The 25,325-nt window shown below is 39.3% G+C and overlaps 1 protein-coding gene across 1 annotated transcript in view; it reads left to right on the forward strand.

Moving 5' to 3' along the window:
- NMNAT2 (nicotinamide nucleotide adenylyltransferase 2) overlaps positions 1-25,325 on the forward strand; it is an 85,736-nt gene that overhangs the window by 47,147 nt on the left and 13,264 nt on the right. Inside the window, exons 2-8 of the mRNA XM_087960863.1 lie at positions 3,878-3,966; positions 6,123-6,190; positions 11,751-11,829; positions 19,952-20,078; positions 21,931-22,011; positions 22,977-23,021; positions 25,310-25,325. The exon at positions 25,310-25,325 is cut by the window's right edge and continues 61 nt beyond it. Coding sequence (XP_087816989.1) covers positions 3,878-3,966; positions 6,123-6,190; positions 11,751-11,829; positions 19,952-20,078; positions 21,931-22,011; positions 22,977-23,021; positions 25,310-25,325 — 505 coding nt within the window. The remainder of the gene's footprint in view (positions 1-3,877; positions 3,967-6,122; positions 6,191-11,750; positions 11,830-19,951; positions 20,079-21,930; positions 22,012-22,976; positions 23,022-25,309) is intronic.

Raw genomic sequence — 25,325 nt, forward strand, 5'->3', positions numbered from 1 at the left:
AGAGAGATGTCACTTCTGTATGACTTCATGGTCCATTAATAGAGTATCTTCCTCTTGTAATTTCAATATCATGTTCTTTCTTTATTTTTTCTTTTCATAATTTATATGCTAGCCACTTCCCTGCCTTATTTGCCAATACATTTTTTTGCTTTACATAATTCACTTTTATTTACATTTCTTTTACTATCTGGTAAATGCTTAATTTGTTGAGAAATACATATCTTCTCTGGAAATTACTTCAATTTTTCTTCTTTTTTCTTTATTTCATTCAAAATAGTTTTTTTTAAATTTCCTCTCTTTTTAAGACTGTTATGTATAAAATAATCTTTAACAAAAACTTTACTTGCATCCCAAATCATTCTTAAATCAGTGCCTTTACTGAAATTATTTTCAAAAAGTTATTTTAATTTCTTTTTACAATTCTCCACTATTGCTTCTTTCTGTAATAACGTTTCATTTAGTCTCCATCTAAAAGAACTAGATTTCTATTTGTAAACCAAACTCACAGGAGTGTGATTCCCGGGGGAAAAGGTAATATTTCTACTTTAGAAAGCGTAGTAACCACATTCATTGAAATACAGTTTTAAGTCTATTCTTGGAAAGAATAGATATGCCTTTCAGAAAAGTAAGAATAGTTTCTTGAACTGCCATTTTTCTATCTTTGTATATCAACCAGTCCTAAATTGTCAATCAAATCAAAGAAAACCTTTGGTAATTGGCCTTGACTAATTGTGATATTTTTCCCCCCAAAAGTTTTATTCAGTTATGGAGAGTTCACTCCATTCCAATCCTTCATGAAGCATACATTTCCACTAGAAAACCTTATTAATCTCTTCATAAGTCCTTTATAAAAGAATAGTTTGTCTTCATTTTTGGACATAAATTCCTGTATTGAAATCCTAATCCCATGCAAATTAACTTCCACCCCAATAAATCTGCCATGCTCATCAGTTAATACAAATTCTGGTTTTAGTTGGGGATTTATATACAAAACCACTCAAATTCTTTTTTTGATTCTACTGAAATAAATTCACCTAAATTTTTATAAATCAAATATTTTATGTCCAGTTTTCTACAATGTGTCTCCTATTAAATTAAAATTAAATTTTGGTTTACCTTTTTAAAATTATGGCTTTTTTTTTTCTATTTTGAAGAGCATTTCCTTCATTTATATTTGTAATCTATAATAAAGCCAAAACTTTACAAAAATTGATACCTTTAACTGCCTATTTCAATATTATCCCTTTCGGTTTCCTGTTGCATCTGTTGAAGTTTTGTGTAGTCTCATCTGATACAGAGGTGGTATTCAGCAGGTTCTGACCTGTTCTGGAGAACCGGTAGTGGAAATTTTGAGTAGTTTGGAGAACCGGCAAATACCACCTCTGACTGGCCTCGCCCCCATCTATTCTCTGCCTCCCAAGTCCTGATCAGCTGGGTCTTCTTTTGTTGCCCTGCACAGGAGAATGGAGCTGGAAAGCAGGTTAGTGAGGCGGGGAGGGAGTGGGGATTTTGCAGTAACCTTCCCTCAGGAGTGGGGAGGGAATGGTGATTGTTAGGGATAACATGGTTACCTAACTTAGTTTGGGTAAAATAATATATATAGACTATGATTGTGTGTATCACTTTAAATGCAGACCATGTATTTTGGGTGCGGTTGTAAAATCACCATAAGAGGGAGCAAGAGAGCTCACTGTTTGCTGGCTTTTACTGGATTGCTGACAATGATGGATTGATGGTGATAACTGCGTTTTTTCCCTGCTATTGCTGAACGAAGAAAAGAGGTTTGATTTTCTTCATATCTCTACTGCAAAAAGAGATATATTACTGGACTGATTATTTGTAAGTTTACTGACCTCTTTTTCGACACTGGACTTTGCTAATGAATAATCCCCGGACGGACTGAACTAAGTGTATGATATATGGACTGTTTGACTATGCTAACAATCTTACTGGAATAAACTATTTAACTAGCACTGTGTATCTGTTTTACTGAGTGTAAGCTACAACAACGATTATCTCACATATCTGCCTGCCTGACTGACTACCGTTGCACGTTCTGCTAGGGTGTATATCCCTAACAGTGATTTTACAATATCCTTCCCCTGGAGTGGGGTGGGAATGGAGATTTTACAGTATCCTTCCCCTGCCACGCCCACCAAGCCACGCCCATAGAACCGGTAGTAAAAAAAAATTTTGAATCCCACCACTTATCTGATACCCTTATTTGAATCTCCTCTAATGTTCTTTAAATTTTTCTAAAAGTTCCTTCTGAACAAAACATACAGTAACTGAAATCTTTGCTACTACCTCTCTGTGGATAGTCTAATGATTCTCTCCTTTCCTCCATTTTTGCTGCCCTTCAGGTCATTGTCATTATATTATAATCCAAAAGCAAAAGTGTCTCAAATAAAGAAAAAAAAGAGGCAAGTTTCTCCATCCCTATTTTTTCTATTTTGTTTTCCATTTTGATCTCATTGCACTCCATAGTTACAGACAGCACCATAGTCAACATCTCCATAGTTACAGTCAGATTAGAATCTAGCTTATATTATTTTTATCTTTTGTTTTGTAGAGTACACTAATCGTCTTCCCTCTTTAATAGTAAACAAAAATATGTCCATAAAAGTCCAATTTGCTTGTTTATTTTAATTCCAATTTATTCAAAAGCACTTTCATAAAAAATAATCTTTAAAAATAGCTATTTTTATCCATTTTAAACTTTCCTGGATTGATTCCTTTTTAAGATTTTGTCAAGAGGTTTTAAAATCTTTGTAATCCAGAAAGAATAATAACTCAACAAGTGGAATTTTTATCCTATGGCTCAGAACATCTTTAACTGTAAATTAGCTACATCTGACAATGGTTAAAAATTATGCTTGTAATGTGCAAGCCTTATGCCCATATAGGCTGAATTAAAGCTGGGATCTTGATTGAAATCCCTCCCAGCATCCAACTCACAAGTAGATCACAAAAATTTCATGCTGAACTTGATGTTCCTGAAGGAGCGGAGACAACATTTTGGTGGAGATTGGTGGCCAGACACAAAATTCTGGTCACCAAAGACTTTCAAGAAAAAAGAAAAAAAATCATATAAGATTGCCCATTTGCACTCCAGAAAGCTGTTCTTCATGAGCACACTGCAGGAACGCATGTATTTAATAATTTCTTTATTATCTTAAATATTCTAATTTGGCAACAACTTTTGGAGACACTGTCAGGTTTGTACCCAAGGTCTTAAAACTCCTTATGTCCTCGTATAGACTTTCAGAGGAAAGAAATTCCATTTAACTAAGTGATCCTCTACTCTGAGGAACCAATGTGGATGTTGAGGAAGGTTGTTAATAACCAATAACTGGAATTGTTAAAATGAGGATCTAAATATATTATTTATGACCAAGTGAATTATGGTAATGACTCCTAGCATCACGTAACGGAGTGAGCTCCCGTTACTTGTCTCCGCTTCTGCCAATCTAGCAGTTCGAAAGCATGTAAAAATGCAAGTAGAAAAATAGGGACCACTTTGGTGGGAAGGTAGCAGCGTTCCGTGTGCCTTCAGCATTTAGTCATGCCATCCACATGACCATGGAGATGTCTTCGGACAGCTCTGGCTCTTCGGCTTTGTAACGGAGATGAGCACTGCCCCCTAGAGCTGGAAATGACTAGCACGTATGCGTGAGGGGAACCTTACCTTTGACTTGTATAAATTTGCATGCACATCAGGGTCAGTTGCTCTCTTATGATAACTGAGAACAATTTTGGAAGGACTGCCTGTCCTGAACAGCAAATTATTTCTATTAATTTTGCTGGCTTTTTCATCAGTGATCAGCGTTCAAGTATTAATCTATGCCTCACTTCCTTCCTGTCTCTCTTTCACTAGAAAGAGCCCGAGATTATCTACACAAGACAGGAAGATTCATTGTCATTGGTGGAATAGTCTCACCCGTACATGACTCATATGGAAAACAGGTAGGTTTATTTTTTTTCCTTTTCTTCTTTGTTCAAAAAGATAATCACAACTGTGGGGAATGGATACTAGGCACCCTAAGATGAACAAGTGTGACATCTGTTGCTTAAACTCTTAATATTTACCTTTTTCAGGTAGGAATGCACTAGTTGGAGAAGGCAACTAGTATAAGCAAATCTGTAGCATGAACATGGCAAGCTTTAATTAATTAAATGATTTTTTCTTCAATAATTTGTCATTTCTTCTGATTTTTAAATTATCATCTGAAACACAATGCTCTATGCCAATGTCATCATGGGATAGTTCATTTTCTAAAATTATCACTTAGTTCCCACAGGATCCCTATCGACCAGGTGTAGTGGCCTTTGGGGAAAGGAACAAGAGATCATACTTTACTGTTTTCATTAAACGTGTCCATTGTACGTAATACAACAGAATGATCCACTTTACAGATAGGAGATTTTCTTTGTTACCATCTCCATTTAAAAATATCTGACATAGCTGAGCAAAAAAATACCCTCTCACTTCCATTTTTATTTTGTAATTCTGTATTGTTGTAAAGAAGAGGCTAGTCAGATGGAGATTTTTTTTGTGGCCTTAAAAGACAAGCTTTGCCACCTGAAATTCCCTTCCTACACATTTATTAAAAATGCAAGTGCCCAACTTTTTCCTCTGAACATTTGACCACTCTATAGTTAGTTGATTTTAGATTATTAGATGATATTTAGATGATATTAGATGATATTTTAGATGATATGGGGGCTGGAGGCTAAAACATACAATGAATGGTTGCAGGAACTGGGCTTGGCTAGTCTAGTAAAGAGAAGGACCAGGGGAGACACGATAGTGGTCTTCCAATATTTGAGGGGCTGCCACAGAGAGGTAGGGGTCAAGCTATTTTCTAAAGCGCCTGTAGGCCAGACAAGGAATAATGGATGGAAACTGAACAAGGAGAGATTTAACCTGGAAATAAGGAGAAACTTTCTGACAGTGAGAACAATCAACCAATGGAACAGAAGTTGCCCTCGGAAGTTGTGGGAGCGCCATCACTTGAGACTTTCAAGATGAGATTGGACTGCCATTTGTCAGAAATGGTGTAGGGTCTCCCACTTGGGCGGGGGGTTGGACTAGATGACCTACAAGGTCCCTTCCAACTCTGATTATCTGTTATTTGTTATCTGTAATCTGTTAGATTAAGTAGTTTATAAGTAACACTAGCAATCTAGAAACAGACAGGAAGGGGGAAAATACGTGTATGTAAGGCTAGAGTGTATCAATCCTGAAGTGAACGTGGCTGAGGCCATCTTGGAGGCTTCAGGGTTGCCACACAACAGAGGGAGAGGGAAATAGCTAGATGGGGTTTTATAGCCAAAGCAATACAGTTTTCCTGTGGGAACAAAGGACATTCTCACAGGTGGCTGGCCAGAGGAGGAGTGAAGTAACCAAGCAACCGGCCAGCACCTTAATTGAACAGAATGACAAGTGACTTGTGGGAAAGGAGAAACATTTACCTTTTAATTAGGTGAAAGCCGCAGGAACTTCAGAATCAGTTTTCACCAGTTGTGCCAATTTCATGTATCCAATAAATTGTTCTTTGAGGAATTTCCCTGCCTCAGAGTTCTGCTTTCTATGGGTGCATTACTTGGAATGCTGATATCAAGCCAACTCTCCGATCTAATCGGAGCTGCTCTCCGGGGTCCTGAGAAATGGGAAGCTTTTAAGTATTTAGGGACTGTTTTACAAAAATTATTTGGAGCAGCAAAATCTACAAAAATGATGATATGGCAGGATTGGGACTTTGGGGCATTCATTTGAAGAGTATGACAGTTTTTATGCTGCATTGAACCTGTATTTTTTTCCTAGTTTTTCCTACCAATAATCGGCAAAAATTGTACATCTGTTTTTGGTAGTTTGCTGCTGAAATTTAGCAATGCAATTTGTGAAAGTTCTAGTCTGTAGTCCATCCAGCAGTGTCTGATGATCGTTTGGCACTGCTCATCTCCGAATTAGGGAACTGAGGAGCATTAAGTTTACCCAGCAGATATCACACTATATGAGGCCTAAGACTAATAAAGCAGTTATTCCTTAATTTTGACATTTAAAAAGTCTAATAATCCGGAATTTCCTTTCGTTAATTCTGACATCTATTTCTTTACAGGGTTTGGTTTCCAGCCGGCATCGCCTGGCAATGTGTCAGTTGGCTGTTCAGAGTTCTGATTGGATAAGGTATAATAGCATATCTCATCACTCATGTTTGCTGCAGTGGCTTGTATTCTGCTATTTGTGTGATGGTCAAGATAAGCCGCTTCATGGTGTGTGTTTTTTAAAGTCCAGATGATTAGCTACAACTGTCCAATCAAAGCCCCACCCCTCATTTTACAGGTATTGCTTATATTACAGATATAAAAAGGGGCAGCTCTTGGTGCAGCTGTCTTGACCTTCTGATCCTCCAGCAGATAGATGTCCCTGGCTCAGGAATCCATGGGAGCCCTGGTTTTCTGATTCAGAACATAGTTCTCTCTTATGAAATGCTAACATGCAGCAGGTTTGCAAACTAAAATGCCAGATGCAACAAGAAGACAATGTTTTTCAGTCTTGAAAGCCCGATGGAGAGGTGGAAGCTTCCTTTTCTTTATAATTGTTCTTAAGTGAGTGGATGCATACATTTGAAATGAAATGAAATATACCTTCAGCAACTTGGGCAACTTCCATATGTATGATCTTCAACATCATAAACCAATAGTCGTATAAATTCTGGGAAGTGAAGTCAACATATCGGAAGGTTTCCTAAGTTGGCATCATGTTTGCGCCAATCACTCTTGCAAGAACTTTTTTTTTTCAACTGCACATTGATTTCATTGGGAATAGCTCCTCGTAGAAGCTTCTCAAAGCAAGAAGTTAGTGATAGGCATATCAGTAATGTGTTGCTTTGGGTCAGATTTGAGACAGTCAAACTAGAATATACGTGAAAGCATTCAATTAGGTCTATAGTAGGATTGTTAGCCCCAAGTATGATCAGACAGCATGAACTATTTTCTTATTAAAAAATATTGCTTTTAAAATAACAGGGGAAAAAGAGCACAACAGATGCATACATCATCAAAAATACATAGCAAGTGCTTAAAAATAAGTTAAAAGATACAATGGAAAATAAGTAATATGTTGTAATATTCTTGAATAGCATGCTTTTTTAACTTCCATATGTGGCATCAATTTTATTATATTTATCAATATTCAATCTACATCTATAGGCAATCCTCTCATAGGAAGTCAGTGGAAGTTCTCATTAATCCAGGTCATGGTTGTCTCAAAGGTGCTTTGTCAGGAGGAAACTGGACTTTCTAGTTTTTCTTTAAAGACATTTCGCTTCTCATCCAAGAAGCTTCTCTGAAGAAGCTTCTTGGATGAGAAGCGAAATGTCTTCAAAGAAAAAACAGAAAGTCCAGTTGCCTCTTGAAAAAGCACATTTGAGACTCTCATAGTGTTGGAAGAATTATTCTTCTGGGTTCAGTTCCAAGTGGGGAAAAAGACACTGGAAAACATGGAGGCCATTTGGAAAGATGGTTTAATAGTGGACAGAATCACATGCCCTGGATGAAAAAAGAAAGAAGGAAAAGGAGGGCAGGCCAAGATGCTGAGAGACCCTTATATACACTCTGTTGGGGCCCACCTTAGTGTTTCCTGTTCCTGTGCAAGAAATTTATCCCATTGGCTGTCAGAGTCCCAGGGGCAGGGGTCTTAACATTTTAGGCTTTGTCTGGACCACATGGCTTCACCTGAGTGTTGGCTGATATAATCTTCCCAGGCCAGGTGGTGAGATGGGTAGAGGCCTTTGTTATGTAGAATACTCTGACCTAGGCCTTAATGGCCCATTAGCAAAGATGTGGGGGGCTGAGTTTCTACCTCTCTGAGGTGAGTTTCTGCTTCTGAGTTTCTACTCTTTTTAGGGGAAATATTCTGCCTTTTTAATATTTCCCGGGATATTTCATTTTTCTAGGAGTGGGGTGGGTGCTAACTTCCTACAATAGGAAGCAAATGTAAAATTTAACCTGAAAATTGTGCTGCCTAAATTTGACCTATTTTTTAAGGGTTTGGAAGCTGTGTGAAGTCTGTAGGCCACAGCTTGCCTACCTCTGATTAGATCCATGATCAAATTTTTGAAAATTTTTTGTGTTGCCAGCAAAACAGGCCTCTTATTTCATGTGCCCCTCGGGGCAACTTGGCCTCTTTCAATAGCAAGATTTGCAGGTATTTCAGGCTTGGTCTAATTGTTTTCTTTTGGAGTCATGAGACTGATGTCTTACTAAGTAATTCAACCTTAGATTAACTTATTAACCCCTCCCCACTATAGTTATCTTGAATAGCCTTTTTTTTTTTTTTGCATGAATGAGCAGTTAGCAACATTGTTAGCGAATGCGTTTTAATTAGCGACTTCACATCTCCGAGAACCTCAGATGGAGAACATAAGAAAAAAAATTGGCTGCTAAGAACATATTTGAGAAACAGCTCAATTTAGCAGTTCATCAATTAAGAGCTGGTGCTGCTAGCTCAGCCTATCAGATTTTGATGCTTTGTTTTTTTAAAAAAAGGAGGCTGGTGATGGAGAATCTGTTGATTTGGGCACAATACACTCACTGACTTGTCCAAATGTGAGAAATTGGCATAAGTGCCATGTGCTGCAATACTTCCTGCATAGGATACAACTGGGTGAACGAGGAGGCAGGATTTCAAAAACTGTACAATGTGGAGCTGGATAGAAACCCAACAGACCACCTACCTAATAGGCTTGATTCAATAAGATCCTGATAAAAACATAGATCCAAATAGGGATCAGGTTTTAATCAGTAATGTAGGATTCAGTTCCCACCACTCCTTTAAGTTAAGAAATACTGTAAAACAAACAAATATGGAACACCAGGATAGGCACTTTCTAGCATAACTGTTTGTTTTTTATTTGGTCAAATTTTTGAATAAAGTAGTCAAATTCACACAAATTCCACACACCACACTTTTGTATTTCTTATTATAACCTTTTAAATATGTATTTTCTAGGAATATTATTCCTCTGGAAACGTACCAGTAGTCAGCAGCCCATCATGCCAGATTAAGATATATACCATATTTTTCGCACTGTAAGACACAACCTAGGTTTAAAGGACGAAAACGGGCAATGGCAAAGACAGAAGAGGCGGGGTTCAGCACTGTAAAAGGACCCTGCCATCACCACGGCCAGTATTTTCGCCCCATAAGACGCACAGACATTTCCACCCAGTTTTGCGGGTGGGAAAAGTGCATCTTGTGGAGCGAAAAATGTGGTAGTTTGTCAGTATCCAAATCCATCTGTATTAACCCATTCTTACTAGAGTTGTCTCTCATACTGAGACAATACGCTAATATTGTGGCAACTTAACATATTGTATGTACATAGTATGATATATGAGGTTGTCTTCTTCATTCCATATTTCAGTCTCTCATAAACCAGGTAGTCCTCAACTTACGATCACATATGAGCCCAACATTTCTGTTGCTAATTGAGACATTTGTTAAGTGACTTTTGCCCCCATCTTATGACCTTATTTGCCACTGTTGTTAAGTGAATCACTGCAATCATTAGCTTAGTAACACAGTCGTTAAATGAATCTGGCTTCTCCTATTGACTTTGTGTGCCAGACGGTCACAAAAGGTGATCACATGACCCCAGGACACTGCAATAAATATGAGTCAGTTGCCAAAGCATATGAATTTTGATCACATGACTATGGGGATGCTGCAATGGTCATAAGTGTGAAAAACAGTCATAAGTCACTTTTTTTAGTGCCACTGTAACTTTGAGCAGTCACTAAATGAATGTTGTAAGTCAAGGACTACCTGTAATCATAAGGGCCCACCCTCAGCCAAAAAAACTCACTGGAAAACTTTGGCCCAGTCACTCTCTCTCAGCCCAACATGCCTCACTGATGTTATGGGGAAATTAAGGCTCCCTCCTCCTATGTATACCAACTTGAGTTCCTGAAGTAAGGTGGGATATAAATCTAACAAATACAGGGGATGTTAACATGTACCCTGTGCGGCCATCACCTTTTCTTTACAACCAACTCCCACACATATTTCAGTGCAAGCATTCCTGTGCTGGACCTTTCCTTGTTTTTGTGTGGGTTAGTGTCACACATCTGTTTTCCACAATACTCCCTCATCTCGAATTTTGACATGAAGGCCTGAAATTAGATTTGTTCAAGATGAAGTGGACCCCAATATTTGCTATTAGAGATAAGAATCTAAATACACAGGAGGAAAGGCAGTTTTATTTGATGATAACACGTCATGACCATAAGTATATTGGAAAAACTCTGGTACAATTAGTTTGCTCGAAAGACTGCAAGCATGACAGGATTGTGGCTCTAATAAACAACAATTTATTACTAAATATTCTGTCATGTTTGATAAAGAAGAAATGACAGTTAGCATTTTCCAGTTGATCTGAGCAAGGTTTTGCCAAGAAACAAGTAGACCTACAATCAGATGACAAATCCATTTTGAAATCTACTCATCATCTTAACTTTAAATTGGTAGAACTGGTGTAAATTCTATTATACTAGTTCAAGATGTTCCTAGCTCCGGTATCTGTTCCTTTTATATTATTTTTTGAAAAGTCAGTTTATAGAAAGGCAGACTACTCTCTGTCCTCCAATATTGAAATCAGCAAACAGTATGATGATACCAGCAAAACAATTCAGCAAAACGTTATCATAAGCCCAGTATAAGAATCTCTGCAACCAAATCAGTTGATTTCACTTTGTCAATAACACAATTCTACAATTGGTAGTCATTTAATCTTCTCCTTGGTTTTCTCTTCGAAGGGAATTGTGGCCACAGGCCAGTACATACTGTATGTAGGCAAATCCATAAAATGTAAAGGGAAAAAATTCTTCATGTTGAGTTTTACTTCACGGACATTCCATATGGGTCTCTTAAGCAACCATATGAACCTGGTTTGTCGGGCCTGTTTCTCGGGATGTTTTCCTTTAACTTGCTTTAGCCCTTTCAGGGTGGTCTCTTCCTACTTAGCTTTTCAAGAGTAACCAAAATCAGGCAGGGGTGGGATTCAACTGGTGTTACTTCCAGTTTGGTGATTATGTTTTGCGTGCATATATGCGTTTCACGTGTATACCTAAAGCTGTGCCACCTGGACTGCTGATAAGCGCTGCGTGCGGGTGCTCAGTGTTTGAAAAAGCACTTTTTTCCTGCTTTTTCAACCTCAGCTGTGCCACGCAAAGCAGCTGCGGTTGAAAAAATAGGAAATAAAGGTCAGGTAAGAGCCCGGGTGGGTGGGTGGGCCAAACAGCAGCAGACACAGAACCGGTTCTGTGTCTGCTGCTCTTCAGAGCTATCGGTTCTTATAGAGCCGGCAGAACCAGTAGCATCCCACCCCTGAAATCAGGTGTATGTAATATACTTACTTATACATGATAAGGTGATGACACATATTACAAACAGAGCGGATACATTTGATTGGAGCAGGGAAAAACCTCCCCAAATCAACTGACAGATAGAGAACCTGAACCAGGTGCACTTTTTTCCCTTTCTGATTTCTTTGGGGCAACAGACTGTCTCACATTCTGGGTTGATTTCCTTTCAGATGGAATGGTTTAAAGTAAAATTTTGCAATATATATATGTGTGTGTGTGTATGTGTGTGTGTGTGTGTGTGTGTGTGTAATTGTAATTGTAATTGTAATTGTTATTTATGATTGTCAAATCAGAGTTTTCTAATTTCTTCCTCATCGTAGGGTGGACCCCTGGGAATGTTATCAGGATACTTGGCAAACCACCTGCAGTGTACTGGAACATCACCGGGATCTGATGAAAGTGAGTTAATGGCTAAAGCTGATGGCAGAGATTGAGAATACTAGGCTAGGGGCTGTGGTGGGTTTCAAAGTAGTTTTACCACTGGTTCGGTGGGTGTGGCTTGGTGGGCCTGCTATGTGCACATGCACACACGCTTTGCACGCGCGCGTGTGCCAAAGGCACACTTTGCACATGCACAGAGGTTTTCCTACTTACCTCCTGCAATCCTGCACACTCCCGGTAGCTTCAACAGCTACAATCTGCTTTGCCACACAAAGCAGCTGCGCTTCAATAAAGGTCAGTATGGGAGCCCATGTGGGCAAGTGGGCCCAACTGCAGAGCATCGGAGAGAACAGGTTTGGTCTCTGCTGATCTTAGACGCTACCGGTACGCCAGAACTGGGCCAAACCAGTAGAACAGCACCACTGGCTAAGGGGTTAAGTTCATGTTATTCATTGAAAATGTAATGGAAAGTGGCTTCACCTCAAAAATTAGAATTTTTAAGTTACAACCAGAAAAGGGATTAAGAATAATCAGACGTTTTGTATCCTGGCAATAAGATATTTTTTACTTCTTAAATTCAGTTTCCATTCTCATTGGATGTTCTTTCAGAGGTTAATTTCAATATAAAACATAACTTGGTGCAAGTAGGGCATCAACATACAACCACACATATTCCCCCCCCCCCTCCTAAGTCTTATGTGCCCAAGAGCATCCCAGAATCATATCAAAACACTTTTTGTGAGCTCCAGCTCCAAATTCATTTATGAATGTTACATCAGGGCTGATTGGTGGTGATTTTTCCCATGAATGGCAATGTCTGAATTTCAGCCAGTAACTGTCCTTCCCGTGTCACATAGTGAAGCTACATGGAGAGCAGTATAGCATAGCCCCATTCTGAATGTATATTGAGGGCACGATGTGTGGACAATGTCTATATTATGTAACCCCAGCAAAAGGCCATCATACTTGTTAAAGGCCATCATACTTGTTAGAAATCTTTAGCACTCTTTTCTTGCACTTTGTTTCCCATCAACAAAATTGGAGCAAATGAGAACTCTCTTGTGAATGTGATTGGCAAATACTTTAGGTACGGAAGTACAATTCATTTTAAAATTGCTATCTTATTTCTTTCTAAGGAGGGAATGGTCATTTTCCAACATTCTGTCTCCTTATTGTACCCTGAGCTCTTAATTCGGGATCAATTCCACCAGTTATCCCACTTATATAAACTGTTAATGGAGTGTCTCAGCAAACTCTTAAACAAAGTTGATTATGGACCTTTCTGCTCGTTTGGGATGTGAATATGTATAAGGTCTGGACTTGACTTAGCTATTCTTTCCTTTTGGTTTGAAAGTGGATAATATAACTCTGATTACAACTGTAATTTTAGTCCTGTAAAAAAAAAAAAAGGTCATTGAAAGTACTGCTCTGATCTGACTGGAAAGATGTATATGTTATCTTATCTTGAGTGCACAGATTTTTTTTTATCAGACCATCCATAGAGCCAAATATTCTTTTCACAAATGGGCAACAAGATATCTGTGGAAACAGTGTCGTTCTTTTTGAGTTCCTCAACAACTGCCACGAAAGTTATTTGGCTTTGATCACCATTTTTACTAGTAACCATGAGTAACTTTACCTTCCATGAATCTGTCTAATAGGGGTTGCTTCCAATCTGGTTCCTACGGTTCAGATACTTGACCAAATCAGTTTTGAATCATATCTCTGAATTGAAGATTTGCTTTGTCTGCTGCACCTCCTCCTTTAAAGTTGTCCAAGTTGATGTCCATCATGACATCATGTGGGTAGCAAGCTCAATTGGCTAATTCAGCACTGTATGACAAAAAAAAATCCTAATTCTCACCACACACTATTTCATTCAATAAACTCAAGTTCTAGTCTTAAAATAATGAGCAAACTATTTCCCTTTCCATTTTCTACACAGTGTGCATAAATCCATACACATTTTATCTTCCAGCTTCTAAGAAACTTCAAATATTGACAATATTGACACATTGACATGTACTTTGCTTGCTTCCCATCCTGCCCTAGTTCTCAAAAAACAAAGCATACAAGCAATAAAAAATGCCAGGGGAAAAAAAAAGGAGAAACCACATACTGTATTTGACTGTGGGCACTGCTAAAAGTAGACAAGGAAACCATTCTGAGTGCCACCATTGGTGGGGTCTGCAGAGGGATCAAAAAAAAAATCAGGGTGTCAGCCAAATCAAAGGTACAGGGTTTTAAAAAATGTTTAAAAATTAAAAAATGTGCATGGCAATTAAAAAAAAACCCAAGGGTTTGATTATGCAATCACCACTGCCATCTTGTCTTTTTTTTTTTTTACCCTCCCTGGAGATTCCCCTGCCAAACACCTTCAAAGCTTTGTCTTTGAGTGTGTGCAAATGTTCAGAAAGAATATGAGATGTTGGGGAGAAAAAAGCTCCCCCTAATTTGTAGTAGGCTTGATGAATATTGCTCCTGAAGCTAACTGATGCTAGTGGGGCTTAATAGCTATCACATGGAAGTGATTTCTAGCAGGGCCGGATTAAAAAAGGAATGAATTCTGTTGGTAAATGTTGAAAGGCAGAGAATAAATCACTCCACTTTTTTTTTTTAAAGAAAAAAAACTACCTTCCCATGTGCCATGGACTCAGTGAAAGCAGAGCTTCTCATAGTGGCTCTTAATTATTAAAATACAGCAAAAATTAAAGAGAGACACATTTACTGCCATGCTCATTTTAGCTCTCAGATTATGCTAATGAGAAAGAGAACCCTGGGAATATTGTGGGGAAAGAGAAGCAATATATTAGAAAGTCATACTAACAGGGGAGGAGAGAAATGCCTCCCACCTTCCCCCACCATTTCCTTGATTCAGAAATTGATGTTTCAGAGGAGCTTAAGGAGGAAGGAAGCCCAAAATATTTACAACATCTAATTTGTTTGCATATTTCTCAGTATGATTAAAAGGCCCTACACTGTTCCGGTGGCTGCTGTGTTTCCTGTCCAGGAAAATTCCACTGAGCACCTTTGTTCCTTTCGTTGTTATGAAAAACAACAATTTGAAAGCTTGACCAATTCTGGCAGGTCAAGGGTCATGGCAACATATTGGAAGGGGCATCAAATGGTTAGCTTTGTTTTAGAAACCCCAGTGTTCTCTCCCTTTATTTGTCAGAAATCATTTTATAGGGTCATTTGGAGTCCTCTAAAATTCCTGGCTTCTGTTTTGACTCGTTTTAAAAAGAGAAGGATTTATCCACAATTTTCGAGAGATATTGATGTTCCCAACAAAATAGCCAGGGGTAAGGAACTTGTTGACCACAAGTCACGGCTCACATTTTTGGACACTAATCTGAACTTAACAAATCATTTAACAGGAATATGGTAATATGTTTGAAATGATATTTGATTTCTTTATGAACATGGCAGCAGTAGCTGAGGGAAGATAATAGAAGAATTTGAGAGTTATGATGGGCAGTACATTTGGGAAGGCTGTTAGAGGAGTTAGTGAAAACAATCAACCAATGGACAGCTTGCCTTCAAAAGTTATGGGAGCTTCATCACCTGAAACTTTCAAGAAGAGATTTGAGACCCAGGGCAAAAATAACAAAGTCACAAAAATAGAATAAATTCCCTTTAATGCCTCCAACTCGGGCCCCAGTGTCCAATTATCCTCGGTTGGATATCAAACTCTTAAAGAAAACAGTCTATGGAGGGAGTAAATGCAGTCTGAACCCAAAGTAAAGTTAATTAGAAATAATAAAACCCTACACAAACCACACTGAAGTAATTAATATGGCAAGCCAGGATGATAACTTGCAGACTTCTACCAGATAACGCAGCAACCACAATTGGGAGGAAGCCAAAACCCAAATAAGCTTCGACAAGAATAATGTATGCTTTGCTTCCAGCAACTTTGCCATGCACAGTTTGTCCTTTTAAACAGTCCTCCCAGCTGCAATCCCCATGAAGGGGATCAGGGCCCCTTTCTCCCCCATAGACCATGCCACTCATGTTTCTCCCTTATCTGCTCCTCCCTGTGTGCCCTAGAGGGGATGGACCTGGGTCTTCCTCTGAATGCCCGTCCAGCCTGTGCCCTTCCCCAGTTTCCTCCACAACCATCAGAGCTACACTCCCACTCCCTGTCATCTGTTCCACCTCTCCCTCAGAGTCAGACTCCAACAGGGACATGACAACATTGGACTGCCATTTGTCAGAAGTAGGGTCCCCTGATTGGACAGGGGGTTGGACTAGATGACCTACAAGGTCCCTCCCAACTCTGTTAATTTGTAATCAGGAAGATTTGATAGCTAACTCCCACATTATTATTGTAATGTATTATAGATGTTGACATATGTATTTCTATATATTCAAAGAAATACTAAATAATTCTTTTGTAGATCAAACTTTTCATTTCCACTGAGGGTACACATTCAATTTTCAACAATGCTTGATAATAATGTTCCACCTCTTTATTTCTGCCTTTTGCAAAAGAATACAGCACCCTCTGGTGGCAGACAAAAAGATTGTTCCTGTTATTGCATACTCTAATACAGTGATCCCCAACCTTTTTTACGCCACGGCCCGGTATCCCCAACCTTTTTTATGGCGCGGCCCGGTACCGACATCAGCTGGGCGCCGCCATCTTTTTTTTATGAAAAAGTGCTTCCGGTGAGCTTTCTACCCGGAAAAGCTCACCGGAAGCACTTTTTCATCAAAACAAGATGGCGGCACCCAGCAAGCCAGCGGCCCGGTAGGACTTGTTCCACGGACCGGTACCGGTCCGCGGACCGGTGGTTGGGGACCCCTGCTCTAATACAGTGGTCCCCAACCTTTTTTGTACCAAGGACCAGTTTCACGCAGAAACACTTTTTCAAGGACCGGGTAGGGGCGTGAAGGTTCCAATAACAAAAACCTTAATCATTATATTTAATATGTCACCGCATATTACACAGAGTGGGTGTGGGGCTTGTGAATCACCTGTTGCGATGAACCCATAACTCAGGTAGGAATCTTGGTATTTTCTTTTAAATGCAGCTTTCTTTTTGCAGGCAGTCTGTGACCCTTCTGCTGTCTCATCGTTGTCTCATTTACCCTTTCCAAAAAAACTCTCCAGTGAACTCTGTTTCTGGCTCATTTTGCAAGGGCTAGCTTGCATTGCTGATGCAGGATAAATACGCGCCAAAGAGTCAAGCGCGGAAGTTAGGCGAGGGCGGAAGTGGTTGTCTTTCAAAATAAGACACCCGGAAGCAAAAACATATTTTTATATATATTTTAATCACGATTATTCATTCTTTGCGGCCCAGTACAAAATGATCCACGGACTGGTACTGGTCCGGGGCCCAGTGGTTGGGGACCCCTGCTCTAATACATTGCATTTACTATATTATTTTTAAAGAACAAGTTAAATGCAATCTTTGCTTTTTTCATATTGCAATTTCTTGGGCATTTGTTCATTTTAAAGGTATCTCTGCCACCTTTTGCTCAAAATTATAAGAGGTAGTCATAACATTTTTAAGGTATGTTTAAAAAGTTGTAATTATTACATTATTACAGAATAATAATGCATCTATTGCAATAAGAAGTATACTGTGAAGAAGTATACTGTTAAAGAGAATAAAAATGCCTTGATTTGAGGGAAATCAACCAGGCTTTGTTTCAGATACATTTTTTTGCAATTGCACAATGAAAGGAATTTGAAAAACTCAATCTTTGAAAACATCAGTGCACATGATGGTTTGTTTAGGCTACCGAGGGTTTAAGACTTTAAACAGAAATGCATCTTTGGCTCATCAATCAGTTTTAAATTCACCAAGCAAGATGAGCACCTTAGGCATTAGGCATTTGTGCTATATAATCCACAAGGATGTTCTGTTCTCAAAGCCTTAAGAAGCCGGTGAGTCAGACCATCCTACTTCTTCTTCTAACCAGATTGTTACTAGGACATTACACCCAGCATTACAATTGCATAATCTGGAGCTTCTCAAAGAACAATTTAGGCAAATGGAAGGAGTTTTACTTGTTAATGTGTCTCAATTCCTATAGCAGAGAGGTATTGAGCAAAGTATCAAGCAAAGTATAGGCAAAATTAACAAGGAATAAAGGAAATCAGAAAATAGCCTGATTATTTTAAAAAATGGTTATTGTATACCTAAATCCAGACATAATCCCTTTCAAACAACTATGGAACTCAGCTGTAATTTGGAGGTGGTATTCAGCAGGTTCTAACCAGTTCTGGAGAATCAGTAGCAGAAAGTTTGAGTAATCTAGAGCAGGGGTCCTCAACCACCGGGCCGGGACCGGTACCGGGCCGTGGAGCACTCTCTACCGGGCCGCAAAGAATTTTTTTTTAAAAATGGCGGCTTTCTTCACCTTCGGTGAATGCTGCTGGATCGGGATCAAGGACACAAATGAAAGAAGGGGAGGGAGGAAGCAACCGAAGCCTGTCCTTCTCTCTGGGTCAGCTCTCTCCAGTCGCTCTCTCGCTCCTCCACCAGCACAGGAAAGAAACTGCTTCAAAGAAGCGGGGGCTTTTCCTGTCGCCGCAGCTTCCTGAAGCGCCCGTTTCTCCCCACCCACACCCCCGCCCGCCCGCCCGCCCGCAGTGCTCCGTTCTGCTTGCCTGCCTGCCTTCGTTAATGGTTGAATCGGAACAGCTTCAGCTGAGTAAAAGAGGCGAATAGTTATTATTCTCAGCCGAAGCTGCTCCCAAACAACCAGAAACTAAGGCAGGCAGGCAGGCAGGCAGAACGGGACACTGTGGATTGAAGGGCTGCAGCAGCATGCTGGCGGGCGGGTGGGAGTGGGGTGAAACGGGTGCTTCGGAATAGCTGCGGCGACAGGAAAAGCCCCCGCTTCTTTGAAGCAGTTTCTTCCTTGGATGGTGGAGCAGCGAGAGAACAAGCCTCCTTTTCTTCTCCCCCCGCCGCCCCCGGTCCTTGAAAAAATTTTCTGCTTGAAACCGGTCCCTGGTACAAAAAAGGTTGGGGACCACTGATCTAGAGAACCGGCCCCATCTATTCTCTGCCTCCCGAGTCCCAGCTGATCGGTTGGGTCTTCTTTTGTTGCTCTGCACAGGAGAATGGAGTAGGAAAGCAGGTTAGTGGGGTGGGGAGGGAATGGGGATTTTACAGTATCCTTCCCCTACCACGCCCACCAAGCCACCCCCATAGAACCGGTAGTAAAAAAAATTGAATCCCACCACTGCCTCTAACCTACTTCCTGTCTAGTGTCCTGTGATTCCTTGGAAAACAAAAAGGCTTAGTTAAGTCAATACTCCTGTCCCAAACCTGTCAATATTTAGAGCATGTTGATTTTGCTTGCAATCTTGCTCTTCTTCCCTAGGTTTTGGCTGAACTAAGCATCTTTCTTAGCCTGCACTCATGAACACTGACATCGCTACCACTCTCGCAGCTTGGAATGAAAAACTTACACTTTCAGTACAGATGCATATGGGTTAAAATAAGCACCAGAGGCCTAAAGCTCCCAGGTCTCTCTTAACAGCATCAGGAATATCTTGTCAAACCAGTCTAAAGGATTACTATTAGGGGATGCTTTTTTGTTTCCTTCCCAGGTAGAAGTCTGTGACTTCTAGAACCTTGCCATAAATACCAGGCCACCTTCAGCAAAGGGTTTCCCAGCTAGAGATGTTGACAAACCTATTGCCTGGTGATACTATCTATATAGCCATTGAGATTAATAGCCATTTTACACCTTATCTTTCTTGATAATTGAGAAGTGTACATGGAAAACTGCAGTCATGATTAGGACTATGACAGTACTTTTCCTCAATAACTTGGCTATGGTCTGATCTGAACACAGGAATACTATATTCACACTGTTCTGCTGACAGACAGAGGGTGTAGGAACAAAGTGGAGAAAGATGTGACCCAGGGTTTGGGCAGAGTTGCCAATAGGGAAATAAAATTGGGTAAGGGCAGCTTTGTAAAAACAAAACAAAAGCCTATTTTTCCCCTTTTTCAGTAGATATCTATGAACTAAGCGTATGAAAATGCAAACTAACTTTGACTAGCCAGTTATCTGAAATGATATAGGGTCTCCAACTTGAGCTGGGTGTTGGATTAAAAGACCTCCGAAGACCAGTCCAACTCTTGTTATTCTGCTCTGTTATTTATTCCAGCGAGTTACTGGTTGTATCCTGTCCAACGTGAACACACCTTCTCTGACCCCAGTGATTGGTCAGCCACAGAACGAGACCCCACAACCTATTTACCAGAACAGCAACCTTTCCAACAAGCCAACTGCAGGTAAGAATGAGCAGAAAACCCAAAATGTAGAAGCTGTTGAAAATACAACAGTAACCCAGGTGAGAGAAGAGAACTTACGATGGTGTTTCCCGCCTCAGATGCCAAAATAATTGGCCAGATTAGATTTTTGGCACTTTGACATCTGGAGGGGAAAGCCATGTCCACCCAAAATAAGCAAAATGTTTCAGTCAGACTTTCTCATTCATCTTTATAATCTATACTTGGGATAGCTGCCACTCTCTAATTATAAACCTTCCACTAAATTGCATATTGAGACATTTCAGCCGTTCCTCATCCTTTCATCTGCTTCTTTCTCACCTTCTGACTGGCACACCTGGTTTGCTGTTGGCTTCAACAGGTGGCAGAGAGTGCCTAAGAAGGTAGGAGAAAAATTGACTGGAACAGCTGCAATGGTTCACACTTGGGTTTAATGGCACAGGGAGTATTTTATTTATCTTGCAAACTACTAACCTGAATTATCCAAAGAGAACTGGATATTAAAATTTTTGGTTTCACACATAAACAACTTCTGGGGACAGAGAAAAAAAAAAGGGGGGGGAAATAGATCCCTTTCACTTTTTGATTATCCAGTAGGTGATATTGTCTTTAAATGGAACACAAGTGCCCTGCTAAATCTGATAGAGAGACCATTTAGTCTAGCCCAGTGATGAAAATATTTTGGACTCGGTGTGTCAAAACTTTGGAAAATGTCAAACTTGATGTTGTTGGTGCCTGACCACGAACAAAAGAGAAACAATCCTTTACACATTCCATTATTTTTTAAAAAATTTCTTAATCCAGTCATGTGGTCCTCAATATTATACAAAGAAACTTCAAACAGCTACAAAAGTAAAATACAGTTAAAACTCATGTTCAGAAAGTCTAGAGATTGTGGGAGAGCACGGCCTTTTAACGTGATTTTGGGAGGCTTTGGAAGCCACACGAAAGCACACATCCCCTCTGTGGCTTCTGAAAATTGTGCAATAACAGGACGTGCTTTCTAGGATAGTTGCTGGCTCTTTTTACCCAAAACATTGTGGTGTGTCAGCTTTGATACATATCATAGGTTCACTATCACTGGTCAACCATCTCTGCCTTGACCAGCCTCAGGTCTGGCATTCTGAGATACATTACAGTATCTATTTCTACTTTGTAAATATATATTTTTATTTCTGTTTTACTTTACTTTTAATGTGCATGCTCATGATGATATACTAATATTATTTAAAAATATCAAAATAAATTAAACTCAGTATTTTAATCATAGCTGTAACTGCTCACTAGCTAGAAATGGCTGTTGAAGGTCATGGATTTTGGTTTATACTTTCTTTACCACATATTATTTTCATTGTTGATTTTAATTTTAATTTTCTTTTAAGTATCTCTGTCACTAAGTTTCATTTTAAATGTATGTTTTATTATATTGTCAAAATAACTCTGTAGTTGGTGCTCTAAGTTAAATAAATATTTCAATTTTGGCTGAATTTAGTATAACTTTTAAGTCATGGGTCAAATTGGATTCTTGTTATATACTTAAACTGCAGAGGGGGAATGGTATTTTAGTGATTTCCATCTGAATAAGAGGATACATGTTTTTGTGTGCTGTGTAATTCTCAGAAATAAATTCAGGTTCTGTGCTGTGTTTGTGTTGAAGACAGCAGTAACATTTTGTCAAAGCAAGAATAAAAAAAATAGAGTGATCAAATCACAACCCACATATGTACATTTTAAATTGTACAGGAAAGCCACTGAATGAAGGAACAATAATGTTTCATTTGTAAACTATAGTACTTCCACACTGTATTAAATGCTGATTTTCCTGTTTCATCCTCTGCTTTCCTTTTTTCCTTAGCAAAACTTTTGGGGAAGGTGGGAGAAAGCCTTAGCAGGATTTGCTGTGTTCGTCCCCCAATGGAGCGTTTCACCTTTGTGGGTATGTTGTTGAAAAGGGATTGTCTGCAGCCAGCTAAAACTTGTGACCTGTGACTGAAATTAGATTTTTTTCTAGATGTAGATGACCAGGCTGAGCCTGAGGGAGGGATCAAACACGTCATTAGTCATGAGTCCCTATGTGCCCACAAGAGGTCTAAGTCTGGCCTACCTTGAATGATTTCTTAATTCCCACTCATTTCCCTTACTGTTAGTAGCTCAGATTATTGTAGAGAGCTTAAGCTTTCAATAGATCTTTCTACTCATCTGAACTGCTTGACTCTCTCGATTTCCCTTGTACTTGACATTAGCTTTTCTTCTGGAGATTGTTTGTTACATAACTAAATAGAACAACTGAAAGATTTCTACCAACAATAGCTGATGATGGAAGTATACTGTGCCTCTGGCAATACCAGTCTCCCTCAATTTATCCCCAAGTATTTCCAGGACTGTGCTGAACACTATATGTGAATTACTTGGATGTGTTTCAGAAAAGTTGGATCAATCCAAACCAGGACTGAAAATGATTTTTTTAACTATCTAATATGATACTTGCTTTTCAATTTGTCAGGCATCTTTTAGACTCAAAAATCTTGTTATGCCGATACTGGATCTGATATATTTGATATATTCTGGAGTTCAGAAGACTCTCTTAGGGATATACTAGATGTGGAGCATGACTAAGTAATAGAAATAATGCATTCAGCATTTGGGCTTACCAGCCTCTTCCACATTTGATCCACTTCATTTCAGCCAGTTATTATCACTACTTAGAACCCTCATTTTTCTGTAATTACTTTTAATTACGGTCTTTATAAAAGGTGCTCTAAGTACACTTGTAAAAGAGCACAATAATTGATTGTGTTGTAAGAGTTGCTTAGTAAATATAGTGTTTTTAACTAATAGATTACCTAATTGTAGGTCTTCCTGTGAAATACAATTTCAGCATTTTATTTTCTTGCTTTCTAGATGAAAATGCTAATTTGGGGACTGTGATGAGATATGAAGAGATTGGTAAGTGAGCATCATCCATAGGCCCTTGTAAAAGTGGGCATATTTGCATATTAAAGGGGTAGAAGAGTTGTGGTTACTTTATTGCACAATTGATGTTGATATTACATATGTACAATACATACATATGCAGTTGCCCTAATTAAATCATGAGCCTCGAGCCAAGGTGTCAAAAACTTCAAAGAATTTATTAGGAGCGAACATGTCGGCATGATCTGTATGAAGCCATGAAGTGATTCTGAGACATGTAATTCACTTCACCCTTGACCCTGGTTTCCCCTCACCTCACTCTGTATATCATAATTCATATTCTCCAACAAAAGACATTCTTAGCTAAGAGCCATCAATCACGTTCTCCAATTAGAGATTTGCCAGGCAGAAATTCTGGTAGCTTAGTTATAATCTTTGCAAGATAAGAATGGAACGCACTTTCGGTTCCAAACTGCTGCACTGCTCTTTCAATTTTCTCCCTCCCCCTCTTCTCTTCATGGCAACTCTAAAATAAGCATAGAAATGTTTCATCCGTTGACAACATTTATACAAAGATCAGGGAGTTTATGGGGGCTGTATTGCACAATGGGGAAGACTGGAATGATATCATCTACATCATCTTATTTGGAACGGATTTCAATCAGTGCTTTAGAGCATGAAGAGACTATAAATTTAGCAGTTGCTTGCAACTCTTCCAAGACTGTGACATTTTAGGAAAAGATTTAGCTGTTTTGAAGAGTTGTAAAGGTGTCGTTTACAGCATTGATTTATGTCTCCTTCCAAACCACCTTTTTTTGGATTGAATCCAAATGATTTGTCGTGCTGTATACTATGCAGCTTCCCAGATAATAAAATGCATATGACATCAAAGACCAAGCTTTGCCTTTCAGACTGACAAGCAACTAATAATGAGTTGAGGGTGTGAAAAATCATTCCAAATCGCTTCCTGTGCATTGACACTTATTTTCACTTATAATTGTAGTCTGTAAATTAATCTTACAATTAAAAACCCACGTTCATTATCACTGTAATCGTCCTTAATAGGTGGAAGTATGCATTCCCCTAATGTACACTTACCAAAAATAACCATCCCATAGCTTTTCCAATTATGTCATTTTGGAATACATTGTGTGTGTGCCAATCCATAAAATGGAGCATGACAGAAGCTAGCAATCCATAGCACATTCCACATTTTAAGGATTTTATACCCTTGATGTTGACTATAATTTTATGGGAACCTACCTGCAAATTCTACTGAGCCTTGCCATTATGGAATGGAGTGACAGGTAGTGGAATATGGCATAATGGAAATAATTCATTGAACACTTTCCTGCATTTCTTAAACCAAGTCACCATCAGACATAAGACAGAAGGATATTTTCTCTCTAGTCAACTGCATCAAAAGTTTTATGAGTATGAAGAATGGTTGCAGGAAGTGTCTAGTTTAATGAAAAGAAGGAGTAGGGTTGACATCAGTGGTGGAATTCAAATTTTTTTACTACCGGTTCTGTGGGCGTGGCTTGGTGGGCGTGGCAGAGGAAGGATACTGTAAAATCTCCAGTCAGAGGTAGTATTTGCCGGTTCTCTGAACTACTCAAAATTTCCGCTACCGGTTCTCCAGGACTGGTCAGAACCTGCTGAATACCACCTCTGGGTGACATGATAGCAGTGTTCCAATATCTCAGAGGCTGCCAGAAAGAAGAGGGAGTCAAGCTATTCTCTAAAGCACCTGAAGGCAGGACAAGAAGCAATGGATGGAAACTAATCAAGGAGAGAAGCAACTTAGAACTAAGGAGAAATTTCCTGACAGTTACAACAATTAATCAGTGGAACAACCTGACTCCAGAATTTGTGGGTGCTCCAACACTGGAGGTTTTTAAGAAGAGAGCGGACAATCATTTGTCTGAAATGGAATAGGTTTCCTGCTTGAGCAGAGGTCTGGATTAGTGGACGTCCAAGGTCCCTTCCAATTCTGTTATTCTGTTTCTGGTATTGTGGTCACACAGGCATAGAAAAGTCGCTGTTGCACGCATTATATTGGTGCACAAAATTGCCAAAAAATGAAGGTAACACTGACGTTGCTTAAGGAATATTAGTGGTCAGTGAAGTAGATTAAACTAATTGACAGACAGATAGCAACAATTCTAGAATGTTTTTACAACACAGGAACCACAACTCTGTTTTAAAGCCCTGTCTTTTCTGATTTCCTTCCTTTTCCAAGCCTTTGCATCAAGGCAAAGAGATTAGTGGGGAGTGGTTATACAGGGGCATGTCTCAGTAGCTGTATCTCTTTCCTTCAGAGCTCCGAATCTTGCT

The sequence above is a fragment of the Notechis scutatus genome, chromosome 3 (assembly GCF_049901735.1).
Source record: "Notechis scutatus isolate UNSWTSFEM ecotype Mainland chromosome 3, rNotScu1.2, whole genome shotgun sequence".
NCBI lineage: Eukaryota > Metazoa > Chordata > Lepidosauria > Squamata > Elapidae > Notechis > Notechis scutatus.